The 16,040-nt window shown below is 42.7% G+C and overlaps 1 protein-coding gene across 4 annotated transcripts in view; it reads left to right on the forward strand.

Moving 5' to 3' along the window:
• The window catches only part of LOC119652336 (epithelial discoidin domain-containing receptor 1), a 781,389-nt gene that overhangs the window by 589,705 nt on the left and 175,644 nt on the right, over positions 1-16,040 (forward strand). For all 4 annotated transcript variants that reach the window (XM_038056350.1, XM_038056353.1, XM_038056352.1 and 1 more), the window contains exon 8: positions 1,322-1,529. In XM_038056350.1, coding sequence (XP_037912278.1) covers positions 1,322-1,529 — 208 coding nt within the window. The remainder of the gene's footprint in view (positions 1-1,321; positions 1,530-16,040) is intronic.

Below are 16,040 nucleotides of genomic sequence, written 5' to 3' on the forward strand. Positions count from 1 at the left end.
GAAAGATCTCGGATAGTATAATACTTCCCGAAGCCGGTGTTAGTTTTGACATTTGTTGATGGGAAGTGCGAGGGTTTAAAGTGATAATTTCCTTAACGGACTCATTCTCAGAAACTACCCAACTGAAAAATCAGGAGGCTGCCGCTATGTGGTGCCTAGGCTCCTGGAAAATAGGTCCAGTCAGGCCCGTGACTGTTCGCACTCCTCAACTTCTTCTCCTTGACAATTCTCTACATCGTCCTCGGGAGTCAAAGCTGCCTCCAACCTCCAACTCCTCAAACTATCTCCTTTAAAATACTCTCGCTAATTGATGAATATGGGTTTCTTGATCCTATTCCAAATAGATGTGTTTTCTCCCTCCGTGAGTATGTAAAGCAGAATCTCCCTCGAAGGTACTTAACTTATGACTCCGCGGTATCATCATTTAACCAGTCCTTCGTGAGAACTTGCCAATTCGGCATAGTAGTGTTACTTCTTTATATAATTTTTTCTGTGGTCCTTTTTTCAAGGCACACCTTCCAAACCTATTTTTCTCAAAATCACTCACAGACCAAACTTGCATTTCATCATTCCTTCTGTAAACGCCTATTTTCGCTTGATCCGTTTTTGATACGATAGACCATCCTCTTCGTCAATGGGGTCTCAGATATGTTATGTCAACTATTGAGCCTACTAGCTTGAATCCTGACGCTCCTTATATTGTTCAGGTAAATATTTTAGGTTAACGATTGATTCAACTTTGGAGGACGAAGGACTGTGGAATTTGCCTATGAAGCTGCCTTTGTATGTTTTCTGTCCACTCCAGTTTTCGATGAGCCTATACTTTAGTTTGATTGCCATCACACTTAATGCTGTTTAAGTGATAAGCCTGCAACAGTGGTACAGCACAAAGATGAACATGAACATCCATGACAAACAGAATTCAAACAAAACAAAACGACTTTGTAGCAAAATCGAGAGCCTGACGTTCTATATCTCGACCATCGCAGCGTTCATAACTATCTTTCCAGGATAGTTAACTTAAACCAATCTCAAGGTAACGTCGTTCTCAGGATAAAATGATCCTATTCAATAAAAGGACTTCCATGAATTTTTTTTACCTTAAACTTTATTCTGATTTCTTTAATTGAAAATGGAAAGGAGCACCTTACATGCCTCACTCAGCTCCTTAAAAACCAACCCCCATACATATTAATGCCCATTAATTTCGCCTGTTAATATCACACGCAATCTGAAATGAACAAGTTCATTAAGGAAACACATTACACTTTGCCAATATTTTTATGTAGATTTTCTCAAAGTTCTTTTCATTCTTTTACAGGTCTTCGTTCACGCAAAAGTGTTCTTCAGTATTGGCGGCCGACATTTTGGCGGTGAACCTGTTCAATTTTCTTACATGCCCGACACAGTGCTGGATCACGCACGAGACGTTACAATTAAATTGCATCATCGAATTGGGCGTTATGTTCAGATACATCTATATTTTGCATTAAGATGGATTATGGTTAGCGAGATAACATTCGTATCAGGTGAGTGGTTCCATTTTGTTGAGAATTTTTGAAAGACTTGAGAGTGGGAACGAAAAACTTCCTGCAAGAAGGGTGGTATCTTCGTACTTTGTCTCAACTTTTTGATTACTTAAGGTAAATGGTGAAAATATTAGGTTGGGAAAAAAGGTAATGTCGTATTTTGTCAATAGATGGCGACATTTAAAAATATCTTGTGTTGTACTTATCGCATCGGGTCATACTATACGGCGATTTGAAGACGACAATCTGGGCTACAGGTGTCTTTTTGGCAGTTGTATGATCGTAAGTTTCAGTCTCAAGTTATAGCGCATCAAAGATGGAGTCCACCAAGGAAGAAATTCGTTATATTTTACGTTTTTACTAGCTGAGAGGTAAAAATGCAACGAAGGCGGCCGAAAAAATTCCTGAAGTTTATGGGCCTGTTACTGTAACGATTCGCACAGCACAGCGTTGGTTCGATCGATTTCGTTCTGGTGTAGTGTATGCCGAAGATACACCCCGTACTGGTAGGCCAATCGTCGAAGAAACCGATAAAATCATCGAAATCATCCAAGTAGATCGGCATGTGAGCATTCGCTCGATTGGCCAGGAACTGGGTAAGGACCATAAAACCGTATGAAACCATTTGCAGAAGATTGGATTCCAAAAAAAGCTAGATGTTTGGCTGCCACACGAGTTGACAGAAAAAAATCTCTTGGACCGAATCAACGCCTGCGATGCACTGCTGAAACGGAACGAATTCGACCCATTTTTGAAGCGGATGGTGACTGGTGATGAAAAGTGGATCACGTACGAAAATCTCAAGCGAAAAAGATCGTGGTTGAAGCGCAGCTAGCCGGCCCAAACCATCGCCAAACCCGGATTGACGGCCAGGAATGTTTTGCTGTGTGTTTTGTGGGATTGGAAGGGAGTCATCCTCTATGAGCTGCACAACTATGGCCAGACCCTCAATTCGGTCCTCTACTGTGAGCAACTCGACCGTTTGAAACAGGCGAGTGACCAGAAGCGGCCAGGATTGGTCAATAGGAATGGTGTTCTATTCCACCAGGACAATACTCGACCTCACATTTTGATAACCCGCCAGAAGCTACAGGAGCTCGGATGGGATGTCCTATCGCACCCACCGTATAGTCCGAACTTGGCACCAAGTGATTACCATCTCTTCCGGTCCATGCAAAATGCTCTTGGTGCTACTAAGTTCGCCTCAAAAGAGGCTTGCGAAAACTGGCTGTCTGAGTTTTTTGCAAATAACAAGGGGGGGTTTTATAAGAAGGGGATAATGGAGTTGTCCTTGTCCTTGCCAACGAATTTGCGAACAAAACGGCGCATATTTGACTTAAATCAGATAATTCTCAATATGTTAAATAAAGCGTTAAAATTCGATCACAGATACGGCATTACTTTTTCCCGATCCCAATATTAGCAAAATGCATATGCATGCGTCCATGAATCGAAACATTCGAGTCCTTTTCTGAACGTTTTCCAGGGTGTGACTAACTAAAGTTGCTGGCCTGAACCCAGACTCAATATTTGAGCTTGAATATGGTTAGAACGTCTCCTTTCTGCATATCATCTGGCAATATTAAATTTTATAGATGATAATCGATGTCGGTCTCCATCGTTACTTTTCCCGTGTCACTGAAGAGTTGCTTCTTTTAAGATTCCTTTTCTCAGCTCCTGCTCCGCGTAACTCTTCCACCTTCCACTCAACAACAAGTGGCAACCCGTGCAAGGAATCTATCTTGGAATAAATCTGATAACCAATTTGCATATGACTTCTGGTCGTGGTCGATGGTCCAGTGACTCCTTCCAAGAACTTGCCTAGACCCTCAAGACCGCTGAGACTCGCATGCAGATACATAGATCATCTTACAATCTGAAGTTGCCAAGTCATCGTACATCCAATCCAATTTAAATGCATATTACAATTCATTTTGCCTGTTTCTCAATAGCCTGCCGTCATCCCTGTTGGCTCCGGTTAAGTGTCTTCGTAACTAACGCCAACACCCAGCAAAAATCCTTATTTATATTCATTGCATTCGGAATCAGCTTCCGTCCATTAAGTTTCAAGAATATTTCCTCCTTCATCGAAGGTTTTGCTTTCTTTTCCCAATCTTGGACGCATGTTCGGATCCCTTGTATTCCAATTTATCATTTTGCTTTCCGTGCTGGATTACTTTTTCCACCATTTATCTATCTCCATCTACAAGAATTCCATCCGCAGTTGGTTTATTTGATATTTCTTCATGTTGAATTCCAATTTTGCATCGAACTGAATAGTATGCATTGGAACTAACTTAAATTGAGTCACTCAATCGAGTTGAATTGCTGAATCGATTGACTTATGGGAGCCATAGAAGAGTTTTCCTCAAGTCCCCAATCTGACTGAGGCTGTATCTATAATAATCTATCTGTAACTGTGCGAGAGTATCTTAGAAACTATCTATCCAATGATGGCAATGTAAAGGGCAAAATCAAGTGCACCTCTTAATCAGATTTACAACGAATGCAAGTGGAGGGAATTGGTTGGATCCGAGCATAAAATAATATTCATGAAGTTAAAGTGAAATTAAATTTAATATGCAGATCAGGAAATGCATACTAAATCCTAGATTAGTAGCAGGATTAAAGGTGGAAATGAATGAGAGGTAATGCGCGCATGAAATGGGATTTTCGAGTCAGGGAAAGCTAATTTATGTGTTTAGTTGGTAGCTTCGTTGCGACTAGTCCCTCTGAGCACAAGGAGGGACCTTGGGTGCATATTCAATTGCAAGCCAATTAGACTCTAGGCAGTAATTACTTTTCTATTACAATATTTTGGGAATTGATACTAACGCATTTCTAAATTCAATTTACACCAGCGAAAGATTAAATTTAATATTATATTGAATTTAGTTGGCTGCTATAGTTTCCACTCAAATCTTGTTATATCAGGTTGTGGAAAAATGATCAAACCTTTTACTGTTTATGTGTCTTTGAGGTATGGTAACTTTCTAAGCGTTACATCTGGTAATTCCTTTCTTTTGTTTGACAGTTGGTAAATCAGCTGATCATTGATTAGTTTTATTGGAATAGGTGCGTTGTATCAATTTTAATCGTGATTTGACGTCGGATACCAGTCGACTCAGCTGTGAATGAGTCCCTGAGTGAAATCAGGGTAATAATCTCGGGCGAGCGCAATGCTGACCACATTGCCTCCTACAATGTACTGTAGTTCACCGTTAAGGTCTTGAATGAAGTGCTCTAACACACTTCAAGGTCCTGATCCAATATGGATTGTTGCGCCAACGATTGTTATTATTATTATTATTATTCCTCACTGGCACTGGCAAAATCTAAATAAAAATTATGGAGAAAATTAGCATATGATATCACCGTTTGGGTGAACCTAATCACAGAATGAAGCATGATACTTGATCCAGTGAATTAAGACTCTTCTGTCCATGAATTTTTCCGAAATTTAGAAACTAAGGTAGTTACCATGGTCTTTTCTACAGATCGCGGTATATAAATACCTTTAAATCTTTGGCAGTTTAATGTTTTCGTCAAGTATTAACAGTTCTGAGGAGAGAGAGGAAAAAGGGAAATTCCTCCTGAGCTCGGAGTTTTCTTCGGAAACCGTGATAAAGGAGATAAGGAAGGAATCTATGATGAATAACTTTCACACCGAATTCCGTTTGTATGCTTAATTTCCACTCTTAGGTCCAGATTTTCTCTTTACGGCCCTGAATATTAAAATTACCGAACTCTTCTGTCGAATATATGTACCCTTTTTGATCGGCAGGTTTCATTCTTTGTCAGCAAGTCCTTCGCTAGGCTGTCAATTTGCCCATGCATTTGCTGGTATAGGCTGCAATCCAGCACCGAGCTGTAGTTATTTGTAGATCCTTGCAAAGTCGATTGTTTTTTCGCGAACCAGGATGGTGTTGGAGTAGTTTTTTCTTGGATATATTCTCTGAACCATGCAAGTGGATCTCATACGTTCATATAGTTCTTAAAATTGCTTCCTATAAAAGGACTTTGTACTCGACTTTGAGCATCGAGTGTTTGTTTAACAGCCAATGTAGGCTCCTCGCCTTTATGTTGCCTCTAGGTGTCAATGTAGTTTTCCCATCTTAGTCAACTGTTCAAGTGATATTTGATCCCATTCCATCCTGAAATTTGCAGTTCATTTAAGGGAAAATTCCCGCCGAAATATAAAAGACTAATTGGTTTTGATCTTCCAGGCATTAAGCCACTCCGTGATCTGATTTAACTTCCTCTTAGCCTGTAAAATAGTGACTACGATTCGATGTGGCAGTCAAGGAGCAAAGAATCATCCACAAATGAAGATGTGATTACATTGGCATATCTGATGTTTATATTGGAACAGCACTGTTCTTAGCACCCTACCTTGTGGTACGCCAGCTTTAATATTGTAGTCAGGCCTGGCGACATTTTTGTACCGGATCCTGAACTTTCTCTCAATAAAGTAGGATTCGTGGACCTAGTGAGCACTTCCTCGATTTTTTAAACCAGAGCTTCTTGATATACTCTACTGAATAGCTGTGCCACGTGGAAATACTCTTCGACTGACATCCGCTACCATTCTGTGCACTTACTCGGTCATACCATGACCTTTAAGAAAGCCCAATTGATATGGTTGATCTGTTCGTTGGGAAGGAAGGGCGAACATTTTGTCAGAACATCAGCCTCAGAAACCTTTGAGACAGCACATAACAAACTGGCTTCTATGAACTCCCTTGTGTTACGCTCCCAGCTTTAGGGATCATCATAATTAACTATACTTTTCAGTTCTGTATAATGCATCCTAATAGGAATTGGAGGCGATGCTATAACGATTACATACAGATTGGATTTCTATAGTGCGTAATTTAAGACGTAAACTTAACTGCAGTATCTAGAATCATATGGATCACAGCTATAAGAATTGTTGGTATAGCATACACTAATCAACGTGATAGATCAAGAAGATGCAAGAAGTATGGAGAACAGGACGATTTCACCAAAAATCGCACTGGAGATCCACGATGCAGGTTGTATAAAGGGAAGAGGAAAAATCCAATTCAACTTCAATCATTGCAAGGTAGCTTAAGACCACCTCTCGAGAATGAAATGAGAACGTGGTGATAATCTGTGAATAGTAGTGCTACGTGGGTGAAAGATTCATCAGGAAACGCGACGATATGGGCATGCGGAAGGTAAGCCATACAAGAAACAATGTTATTCCCTGGATTTGGCTTTCTAACGCTGAAAATCAAAGGAGTCCTACAGCTGTTACGCCCCTCCTGTGCAGTAATAGTGCAATATGAGGCAATGTTCGAGAGTTTGGTGTTAGACGCAGGAGACTACAGCCCTAAAACCATTGCTGGCGATTTCAGCGCATTGCCAGTGATGACCACCAGGGGCAAAATCCCACTTGGAACCTTCGCGAAGTTGGACGTTGTACTACCCAACGTTAAATGCGTGCCCAACGTTAGATTTACGTCACTACCTCGTTGGCGAGCGGATGAGTGAATACTACACTCACAGTGACTACCAGGCCATTTTTCTCGGCATTAAAAACGGAGGAGGCTCCAGCTGAATGCGTAACAAAAGTGGAAAAACCGGAATATCCGTCTGGTCCACTGAATCTTTCAAAGAGGTGACATTTCAGAAGGGGGCTGCAACCCACAGGGAACGGCGTTCAGTTATACCGGCGAGTAACTGAGACATGCGACTATACAGTGCCACGACGACGTTTCCACCTGAGTAGGAATCCAAAATACTGGTGGAACCAACAGACCTGGTGGTTGATGTCATCGTGTCTTTACCAAAGAGCAGGAAAACCAGAATATCAACAAATGGAGAAAAAATATCGCGAACTTCGGAATAGCCTTAAGAAAGCTATGCTGTGACGACGTATGCTCATCAACCCTTCGGTAGCCAAAGGAGGCAACGTTAGTTAATTTTGCAAATGACTTGGCGATGGTATTAGTTGGAAGATACCCCAAGGATGTGAAACTTTCTGATTACAAATGATTAAACTATATCTCGGGGACGAAAAGACGGAAGCGGTCGTAGGACTCGAGGAGAAAAAATAATACCGTCAAAATCCGGATTGATAATCACAAGGTCGTTTCAAAATCGATCAGGAGTGATGGCGAGGGGAGTGATGATTGATATCAAGTTGAACTTCATGGGATACTTGCGCTATGCGCGAGAAAAGCTAGCAAGCTAGTTCATCTCCTTTGATGATGTCTAATATGCGACGAAATTTAATCGTTGGCTGCTTATCGCAAAGGTAGTGAAATCCATGCTGCTAGACCCTGCAGTGGCGAACCCAAGAGAGTTCAGAATACCAGCCAGTCGCGCTGAAGGTGAGCAGCACATGTAGGATAATATCACTGTGGTCCGACGGGAATGTGGGCTAAAAAGTGCGGGCGGTTTAAGTGCTTGAAAATTCTATACAAGTCCCAGCAGTGCTAGAAGAGAGTACTTTTTCTTTTTTCGGATTCGCTTCTTGTCTAGTTTCCAGTAGTGAGCCTTCAGGGGGTTCTTTATGACTTCAGTTTCCTGAAGACCTACTTGACATTCTGGCAAATTTTTAAACTGACACTTTCACGGTCCTGCATTCCTCACTCCTTTATAGCAGTAAATTTTTTTCGAAGAATGCAACTCGGAATCCACAGAATATTTTGCTCGTTCGCTCATTGCTACGTCGTTATATCGCACTAAGGTGGGCCTCAGGCCCTCAGCAACCGAAACGGATATATGCAAATACCATGCTCCATAACGGTGGATATATAGCATTTTGCGCCACACCCGCAGAGAGAATATACCCCTTGGGTTTGTTGTGTCGTATCAAAACCTTCTTTCTCTCATAGAACTGATAATAAAATTGTCCGGTAGGCAAGTTAACAGGTCGGTCGTCAGGGGCCTCCTTAATACCCTCCAGCATTAATAGCTCTACGGACGTCACTGTACAATACCTACCGGCATTGTCCTTTTCGTATATCACATTTTAGGCCAAATCGATTTCAGGTAACCAACCTTTTGGCATCAATGACTAACCTGGCTCTGCGGAAGCCAAATTGTGTGGGTGTGACAGGCTTTCCAAACTCTTAATAAAGGAGAGCAATCTGTTATATAATTCTCCTTTCTGTATTTTTCCTATAATACCCGGGAGCGGTTCTACACAACAGGATCTCGTGTCCTACCATCCACGATCAAATGGGAAAATTATTAAGTCGACAATGCCGCTTGGGGGCAGTTGCATTTGTATTCAAACTCGACACTCAATGGAGTGAAGTTTTACTCTTGGCACATTCGGACCACAAGGAAGCATAAAATGACAACTCGAATATTCAGTTTAATGAGAAGCCTTTTGGCATATCGCTTCCCATACTAGGGTGATCGTTTCAGACCATTCAACCTCTAGCAACACCACAAGGCTTCATCCAGTAGTGCTTAGAATCCACAGGACCAATTGGATTGATCACATGGAGTCTCGATCTTTTGGCTTCAAGGACTTGGACAAAAGCAACCGCACTTCCTGCTGAGAGCACCGTAACCGCCAAACAAATCGCAGATCGTCCATTGCAGAGTGAACTGTGAAAAAATCGGAGCGCATCTGAAGGAGACTTCACCCCGCAGCTCAAAAGAAAAAGACAAAGAAAGACAAGAGGAAACAAAACACTGCGCCCTTAGAAAATCGTCTGCATAAAAGCAAGGCGAAGACGGATCGAAGAAGAAGGGTGAAGTATCAAAATAGAAGGTGGGGAGATGAAGGGGAATAGACCCCCAAGTCTACTTATTATACCGACGGGAGTCCTCAGTGAGCTCCGGCTCTAACATCAAGCTGGAAGATAGTCAAACCGAATTGTATTATGTATTAACGACGGTTAGAGGAGTCTTCCTGGAATTAGGCCTGAAGACGACAAATAAAATCTCTAAGGCGTCCAAGGGGCTACTGGGGGAGAACGCCCTAGGAAATGCGAGATTTTGGCTGTTTCACGGAAAAGACTGAAGTAGAAAAAGCCACCGAACGTGAATGATCAATGCCCAGATATATATCAACTCTACGAATTCTCGACACCAAGAACTCTAGGGGAAGTCGGCGGGAAATATAGCAGAAGACTTCTTAACAGAGGGAAAGTCTGATTTGGTTTGGTAATATATAAGATAGGAATTCGGGCAATCCTCATCAAGCGGTAGAGATACTGAGATTAACCTTCAGATCAACATGCACTGGAATTCAACGGCTCATGGTTGTGAACGACGCTCCTCACAAGTTTTTTTCTTGTCGAAGGTAGGGAGGGATTCGTCAGCAACATTATGCAGGCACAAGGAAGCTGTCTTCAGACAACCTTGTCAGAGGGATGCTAAGGAGCGCTGGCGGACGATATCGTGTTGCGCATTACGTTCGGACTATTCTTATTGCGAAGAAGATAGAGCTCGAACGGCGGAGGGACCGGAAGGCAGAGGTTCCTTGAACTAATAGCTCTCTTCCTGCACTCCCCTCCCGTGGGTGAAAGGAATTCCTTAACTTAAAGGCTTAACTTAAAGTCGGGGAAGCAGGAGCGTTAACCTGAAGTAGTGTGACAAACGGCTCCGGGCTACTTCTTGGACGACAAGGGGGTGTTTAGTTGGCGATTCGATGGCGTACCTTTGTGGAAGTCTTTTTTTGAACCTTCCTGTTGAAAAAGAGATTGTCACATATATGCAGAGAGCATTACTTGTCTGGATCCATTTGAAGAAGTATGTTCCGCTTTAACTGGTACCTCATTTCATTGCATGCTACCGTACTTCTTTCCTTTGGGTACTACTGCGAACCAAGTTGATCCTGCGATGGTGACTTTTCTAAGATCACAAAGACGCAGAGTTGCTCATTTTGTCAACCGAATACCAGTATGCGAAGAAGGTGATCTTCTTAATTAAGCCTTGTACCTTGATAATGCCAAGTACTTGTTGGGCACTAAATGGTTCTTCCATATGACTGGCGGTTCGCCGTCTCTCCTGGAGTTGTAAACGGTCCTTTTATAAGTAAAGTTCTGAGGTCCTCCATTCCTCCAAAAGGAATCACGACAAGAAAACCAGGGGGAGAGGAGGCTCACTTTATCCATATTTCCACATAGAAGTGAGCAAACTTACATCCCCCCAAATAGTTCATATTTTACCGATGTTAATCCTCGAATATTATTCAACACTGAAATATTCCTCATCAAAAATTCATCCGTAATACAAACAAAACTGACATCTATCGAATATCCGATATGAATATCTTTTTCTCCCATTCATCCAGGATCCATTCACGCATACAACTGTGCCAATTCTCATCACCTCAAATCAAATTAAATCCTCTCAATGTTGAAAATGCCTCAAGGGTGCAATAAAATTGCAGAAACCATCTTGACAATAACCCAAAATTCATTTTCAATTTTCAAGTGGAGACCGAAGGACTCGAAATTGAACCCAACAGTTCTGAATTCCTGAATCTCTGAACTCTCTTTCTCTCCTGGCGCACCGTTTCTAATACCATTTTCGGGAAGCGTACATTGGAACGGGAAGCTAAACGTGTTCCAATTCCCCTTCCTCTTCAGATAGTTCAGGATCGCCTTTCATACAGTTATCCTGCACAATGTCACTGTAGACTGTACGGCATGGCTTAAATTCCATACTTTAGGACCCTCACCATACATAGGTGGAAAAAGCAGCATCTGTGCTTTAAAGGGAGTTATTCATTCATTCATTCAAAATGGGAACTATACCACATTGTTGACAAATAACAGTCGTTCCTGCAGTCATCATCTCAGGGAATAATAAAGGAAATGAATCGATAGTATTAGAGGGATTCATTCCGCTTCATTGAATCCATTCTCGTTCGATTTCTGATTTTCTGAACATTTTTCCAACCCAAACAACATAAAGTCCTTTTTGCACTTCAACTCTGAACGGACTGCGTCATATGTATGGAAACGAGAGTAAGGACATTTTCTCCTGAACACTGAGGTACCGGAGGGATGGCAAGTGAAAAGCATAAAGTAATAGAAGGGTGGATTTTTTTGATGTTTATTTAATCCAAGAAATCATACAAAGGTGCTCTTAGAATTATTGAAGCCATATAATTTCGTCTCCCTATTGTTACTGTATTTCTGGCACCATGACTGCCGTTCCTACATATCGATTACGACAATTCGATATGACAAAAGGCACAAAGGAAGGTCTTAAGTGGAAAGCAGATTGTCGGAAAATTCTCCTTTCGGTGAAGGATGTTGGGTGGATGTGGAGTTATGCTCTTTGATTGATCGGTCGATTTGCGAAAAGGTATTGAGTTTTAATTTCGCAATTGACACGATTTTTTAAGGACGAAGGCAGGGAGGGATGGATAACCTATGGTCAGTGCTTTCCATTGAATTTGTTTTCTCTGGGGATGTCAGGATTTCCCTGTTCGATGTTGATTAACAAATTTTACATGCTCTATCCACCCTTGCGCCAATTGCATCAGGTTACTTCAAGGCTCTGAAATATCATATTTATCCCCTCCAGTCTGCAGTTTCCCTTAAAGTACACAACGCAGATTTCGACCCTTCTGATGTACAACAGGAAAGAATTAAACTGCAGAAATGGATTAAAACCAACAACTGCGACCCTTTTACCTTTCACATGCTCAAGCACTACAAAAGGGTGTCCTTATCACCTGCTTGTTGCAGTCTAATTGTAACTAATCCCTTTCTCTCCTCAATAGCGCACTATGGTCGGTCATTAAAGGGTTAAAGGGATTTAACTATTGGGAAAGCGAGCGTATTTCAGACAATTAGGACTTGGGGGTTCCTTGTAGCTAATTCATTGTTAAGCTCAGGTGATTTTCATATCAAAGAGTTGGCGGGGTCCTCGTTGTGGCGGAGGAGTTTCAATAGTTGAGTTTAGTTACCAACTTGTTAAGGCCAAGGGCCTTTGAAAGGATGTCTCCACGCAGCTGTGGTCCCTGTTGTTAGTGGTGGTATTTATATTCCATAGAGGGATTTGTCATGCATATGAAATTCACCGGGTTACATTCAAAGTATCTTTAGATTTTACCTAAATTAAATATGTGGCTGGAGTGTATGAGAACTTGGACTAGGTTCACGGGAGAACTGGAATTTATGGTTTGTTAGTGATTATCCGAGTTTCTGGTTTATAAATCCTTCAACAAATTATTTTGTTTGCACACTTGTATTTAATTACTGGTGATACGGATAGAAGGATATCGGTTTGAACCTAATTGTGGCGTTTATTTGGTTGCTAGTCACAAGTGGGTCGATAGCAAGTAATTCTGGGCGAAATTACTGAAAAGATAGCAGATTTTGAAAATATAGGATACGTCTTATTGCTGACAACACTAGACCCGAGGCCTTTACACCTTTGATTCCGAAATTCGACTTTGATATGCATCTTGGCCTTGCTAAATTACTCTTGATTTGGGACTTCAATCTTTAGCAATCAAAAACAATTCCTTGAAATAGAGAGAGTGTCTGACCAGAGATCCTTCTCAGATCACAGTTGGATATTCTTCAGCGGCAATATAAGGACTGCCTGAAGAAGTACAAGTTGGCCATGAAAGCCGCCAAGAGACAGCCTTGGTTGGACTATTGCCATGAACATCGAAAGCATCAGCGAATCCGCGAGGCTCAGTAAGATTCTGTCCAAAGAACGTCCAAAGAACGCCCTTTCTGAGAAAGTCGGAAGGATTCTGGGCGGAATGTTCTAGTGAAACTTTGGATCTGCTGGTTCAGACGCCGTCAGTGAAAGGGACTGTGAGTCAGAGCCTTGCTTGCAGGGTTTGCAGCCACCCCAGTCATGTGGGACTATCAAATCAGTAACTACCGAGGGTAAGATCGGCTGGGCTATAAACAGTTTCTCCGCATATAAACCTCGGGGAGCAGATGCCATAGTGCCATTCATGCTATAGAAGCAGCAGGAAGGATTATGCCATGGCTTGTTAAGATTTACCGGAGCTGTGTTAGGATACGTACCACCGTCCTTGGAGACACCCACGAGTGGTTTTCATACCAAAAGCAGACAGGCACAGCCATGAGTTAGAGAAGGACTTTCGACTAATCAGCCTCACCTCTTTCCTGTTGAAGAGCCTAGAGCGTGTCCTGTACATTCACTTAAAGACTATTATGAAGAGAACGCCTTTTTCTAAGTCCCAGCATACGTGCTCTCCACGAGATAATTGTCACGGATGAGCGGTCACTGCAGTACAAGCAGTATACCCTAGCTGCCTTCTTGGATATAGAGAGAGTATTCAACAACGTTAGTACGAACGACATCAAGGAAGCCCTGACCAGTATTGGATTAAAGGGATACCTTAAACATTGGATAATATCCATGCTAGGTACCCGGATAATCCAGTCGAATCTAGGAGGCAACCACTTGACCAGGTATGTAAACAGAGGCACGCCCCAGGGTGGCGCAATCTCCCCGGTGCTTTGGTTAATAAAGATGGACGAAATTTTATGAATATTGAACAGCATCAACCCGCTGCTGTCGCGTATGCCGACGACTTGATGCTATTAGCGTCAGGGATGGTTCTCTAGATGTTTACCGCTGTGATGTGTCCAATCCTAATGTATAGCCTTATTGCATGGTGGCAGGATTTGAGCAAAAAGTACAATAGAATAAAGCTCAATGGGATACAAAGAATCGCATGAGCAGGTGCTACTATGACTCTGCCGTGCTTCCCGGCAGATGCTCTCAATGTACTCCTGCATCTCCTCGCCCTAGACGTGCTGTGAGACTACAAGAGTTCGAATGCTGGACAACGAAGCCCTACAGCCACAGTAACATCCTGGATGAAGTACCTCTGGAAATCTGGGCTTTCTCCATAGACTATGCTGCACGCAAGCTGAGCTTCACGAGAAACTTTGATGGGGACTTTCCTACTAGGGCAGAGTGGAACACCGGTGTGTTGCTAGCTTATGACACAGTATTCTGTGGGGGTTTTCTCGAATCAGAGTCGTATGGTCTCCCAAGCTTCGCAACATATTCCAAGCGGAAGTACTGACGATAATGGAAGTCTGTCGATGGCGGGAGTATGATCCGACCCCCAAGCGTAACATAGCCAGTCTAATGGACACCCAAGCAGTCGTTAAGACCTTGTACTCAGCGACATACTCCAGGCTGGTGAGGCAATGTAGAAACGGGCTGAGCAATCTTGCTGGCACACTGAAAGCCATCCTCCTCTGGGTTCCCGGGCATAGGAACATAGAGGGGAATCAGCGGGCTGTCGGATTGGATAGGCGTGGCTCTACTCTTGTCAGTCCTTCGGCGAGTACATTCGGTATCTCGCTGGCGACTGTCAAGGGCGGAAGCTACTCGTACTACTTAGCAGCCGCGGGTTTTAGATGAGCAAGGTTTACCACCTGTGCCAAATCAAGGAGGATTCGACCCGCTTATAACATAACCCGATCACAAGAGCTCTTGTGCCAGACGCGTGCAAATGCATACAAGATTACAGCAGTCTAAATCGATTATAAATCGCATTGCCGAAGCTGCGGAGTAGGGGGACCCACAGACACTTCCTCTGGCTAGGCTATAGACACTGGGAAAACCATTCTTTGGGGACCTCAGAGAAACTTCAAGCTGCAAGGTTGGAGAGCTGCTTCCCCTGCTCTGGAGGTCTGAGCTGGTTGGACCCCGGCTCCCTGATCTCATGACAACAGTCACGGTCTTAGGAGTTTGTGATATGAAAAGGACGCACCACAGCGCTAATTGGGCTCCTCGAAGCGACCACTGATATCTACCTACCTACCTACCCTTGAAATATTTTAAATAGTAATCCAACGATGCCGAAAGAATGTTAGATTTGTTTAATTGTAATATGAAGAATTCGACCCTTACTTACTCCTATAAAACCTGATACCGCAACATCTAGACTTTTCACAGAGAGCAGTTCAGGTAAATTTCCATTATGGCGTTACTAATGTTCAAGCCTGGAAACACCCCACTGAACTTGTGCCTTTTTCTTTCTGCAGCTGTGACTCTCTTTCCATGCGTTACTCGACAACGGTATCGAGGGTCCAAAAAATTAGTTTACTCCTACTTAGATGAGAATTTCAGCGATATTAGCTTGACTTGCGGGCCTAAGCTAAAGAAATAATAAATAGAACGTCTTCAACCATACGAATTAGGGGACAACCCCACCACATCCTATCCTATTGACCCGACTTTTATTCCAACCAAACGGTCGCAACAATGGGCCAGACAATATAAGTCGAGAACTCTATCCCTCCCATTGATTTGAAGCCTTTCCCATATCACAAAACTTACTAGAAGATCTTTCGCCTCAGCTACAAGCACAAATCTTGGCAGTCCCATAAGGCGTACTCCAGGGAAGCTTTTGAAAGGCCGCTGCAGAGGAACCGAGGGAATTGTGAGTCGATGGATCTAGCTGCCCAAAATGCGCAGCTGTTAGCCTCCTGGGAAGAAAGCATCCCCCACAAGAGGAGGTGTGACAGAGACTTGACACCATTGACACCAACTAAAACC

The sequence above is a fragment of the Hermetia illucens genome, chromosome 3 (genome assembly GCF_905115235.1).
Source record: "Hermetia illucens chromosome 3, iHerIll2.2.curated.20191125, whole genome shotgun sequence".
NCBI classification, from domain to species: Eukaryota; Metazoa; Arthropoda; class Insecta; order Diptera; family Stratiomyidae; genus Hermetia; species Hermetia illucens.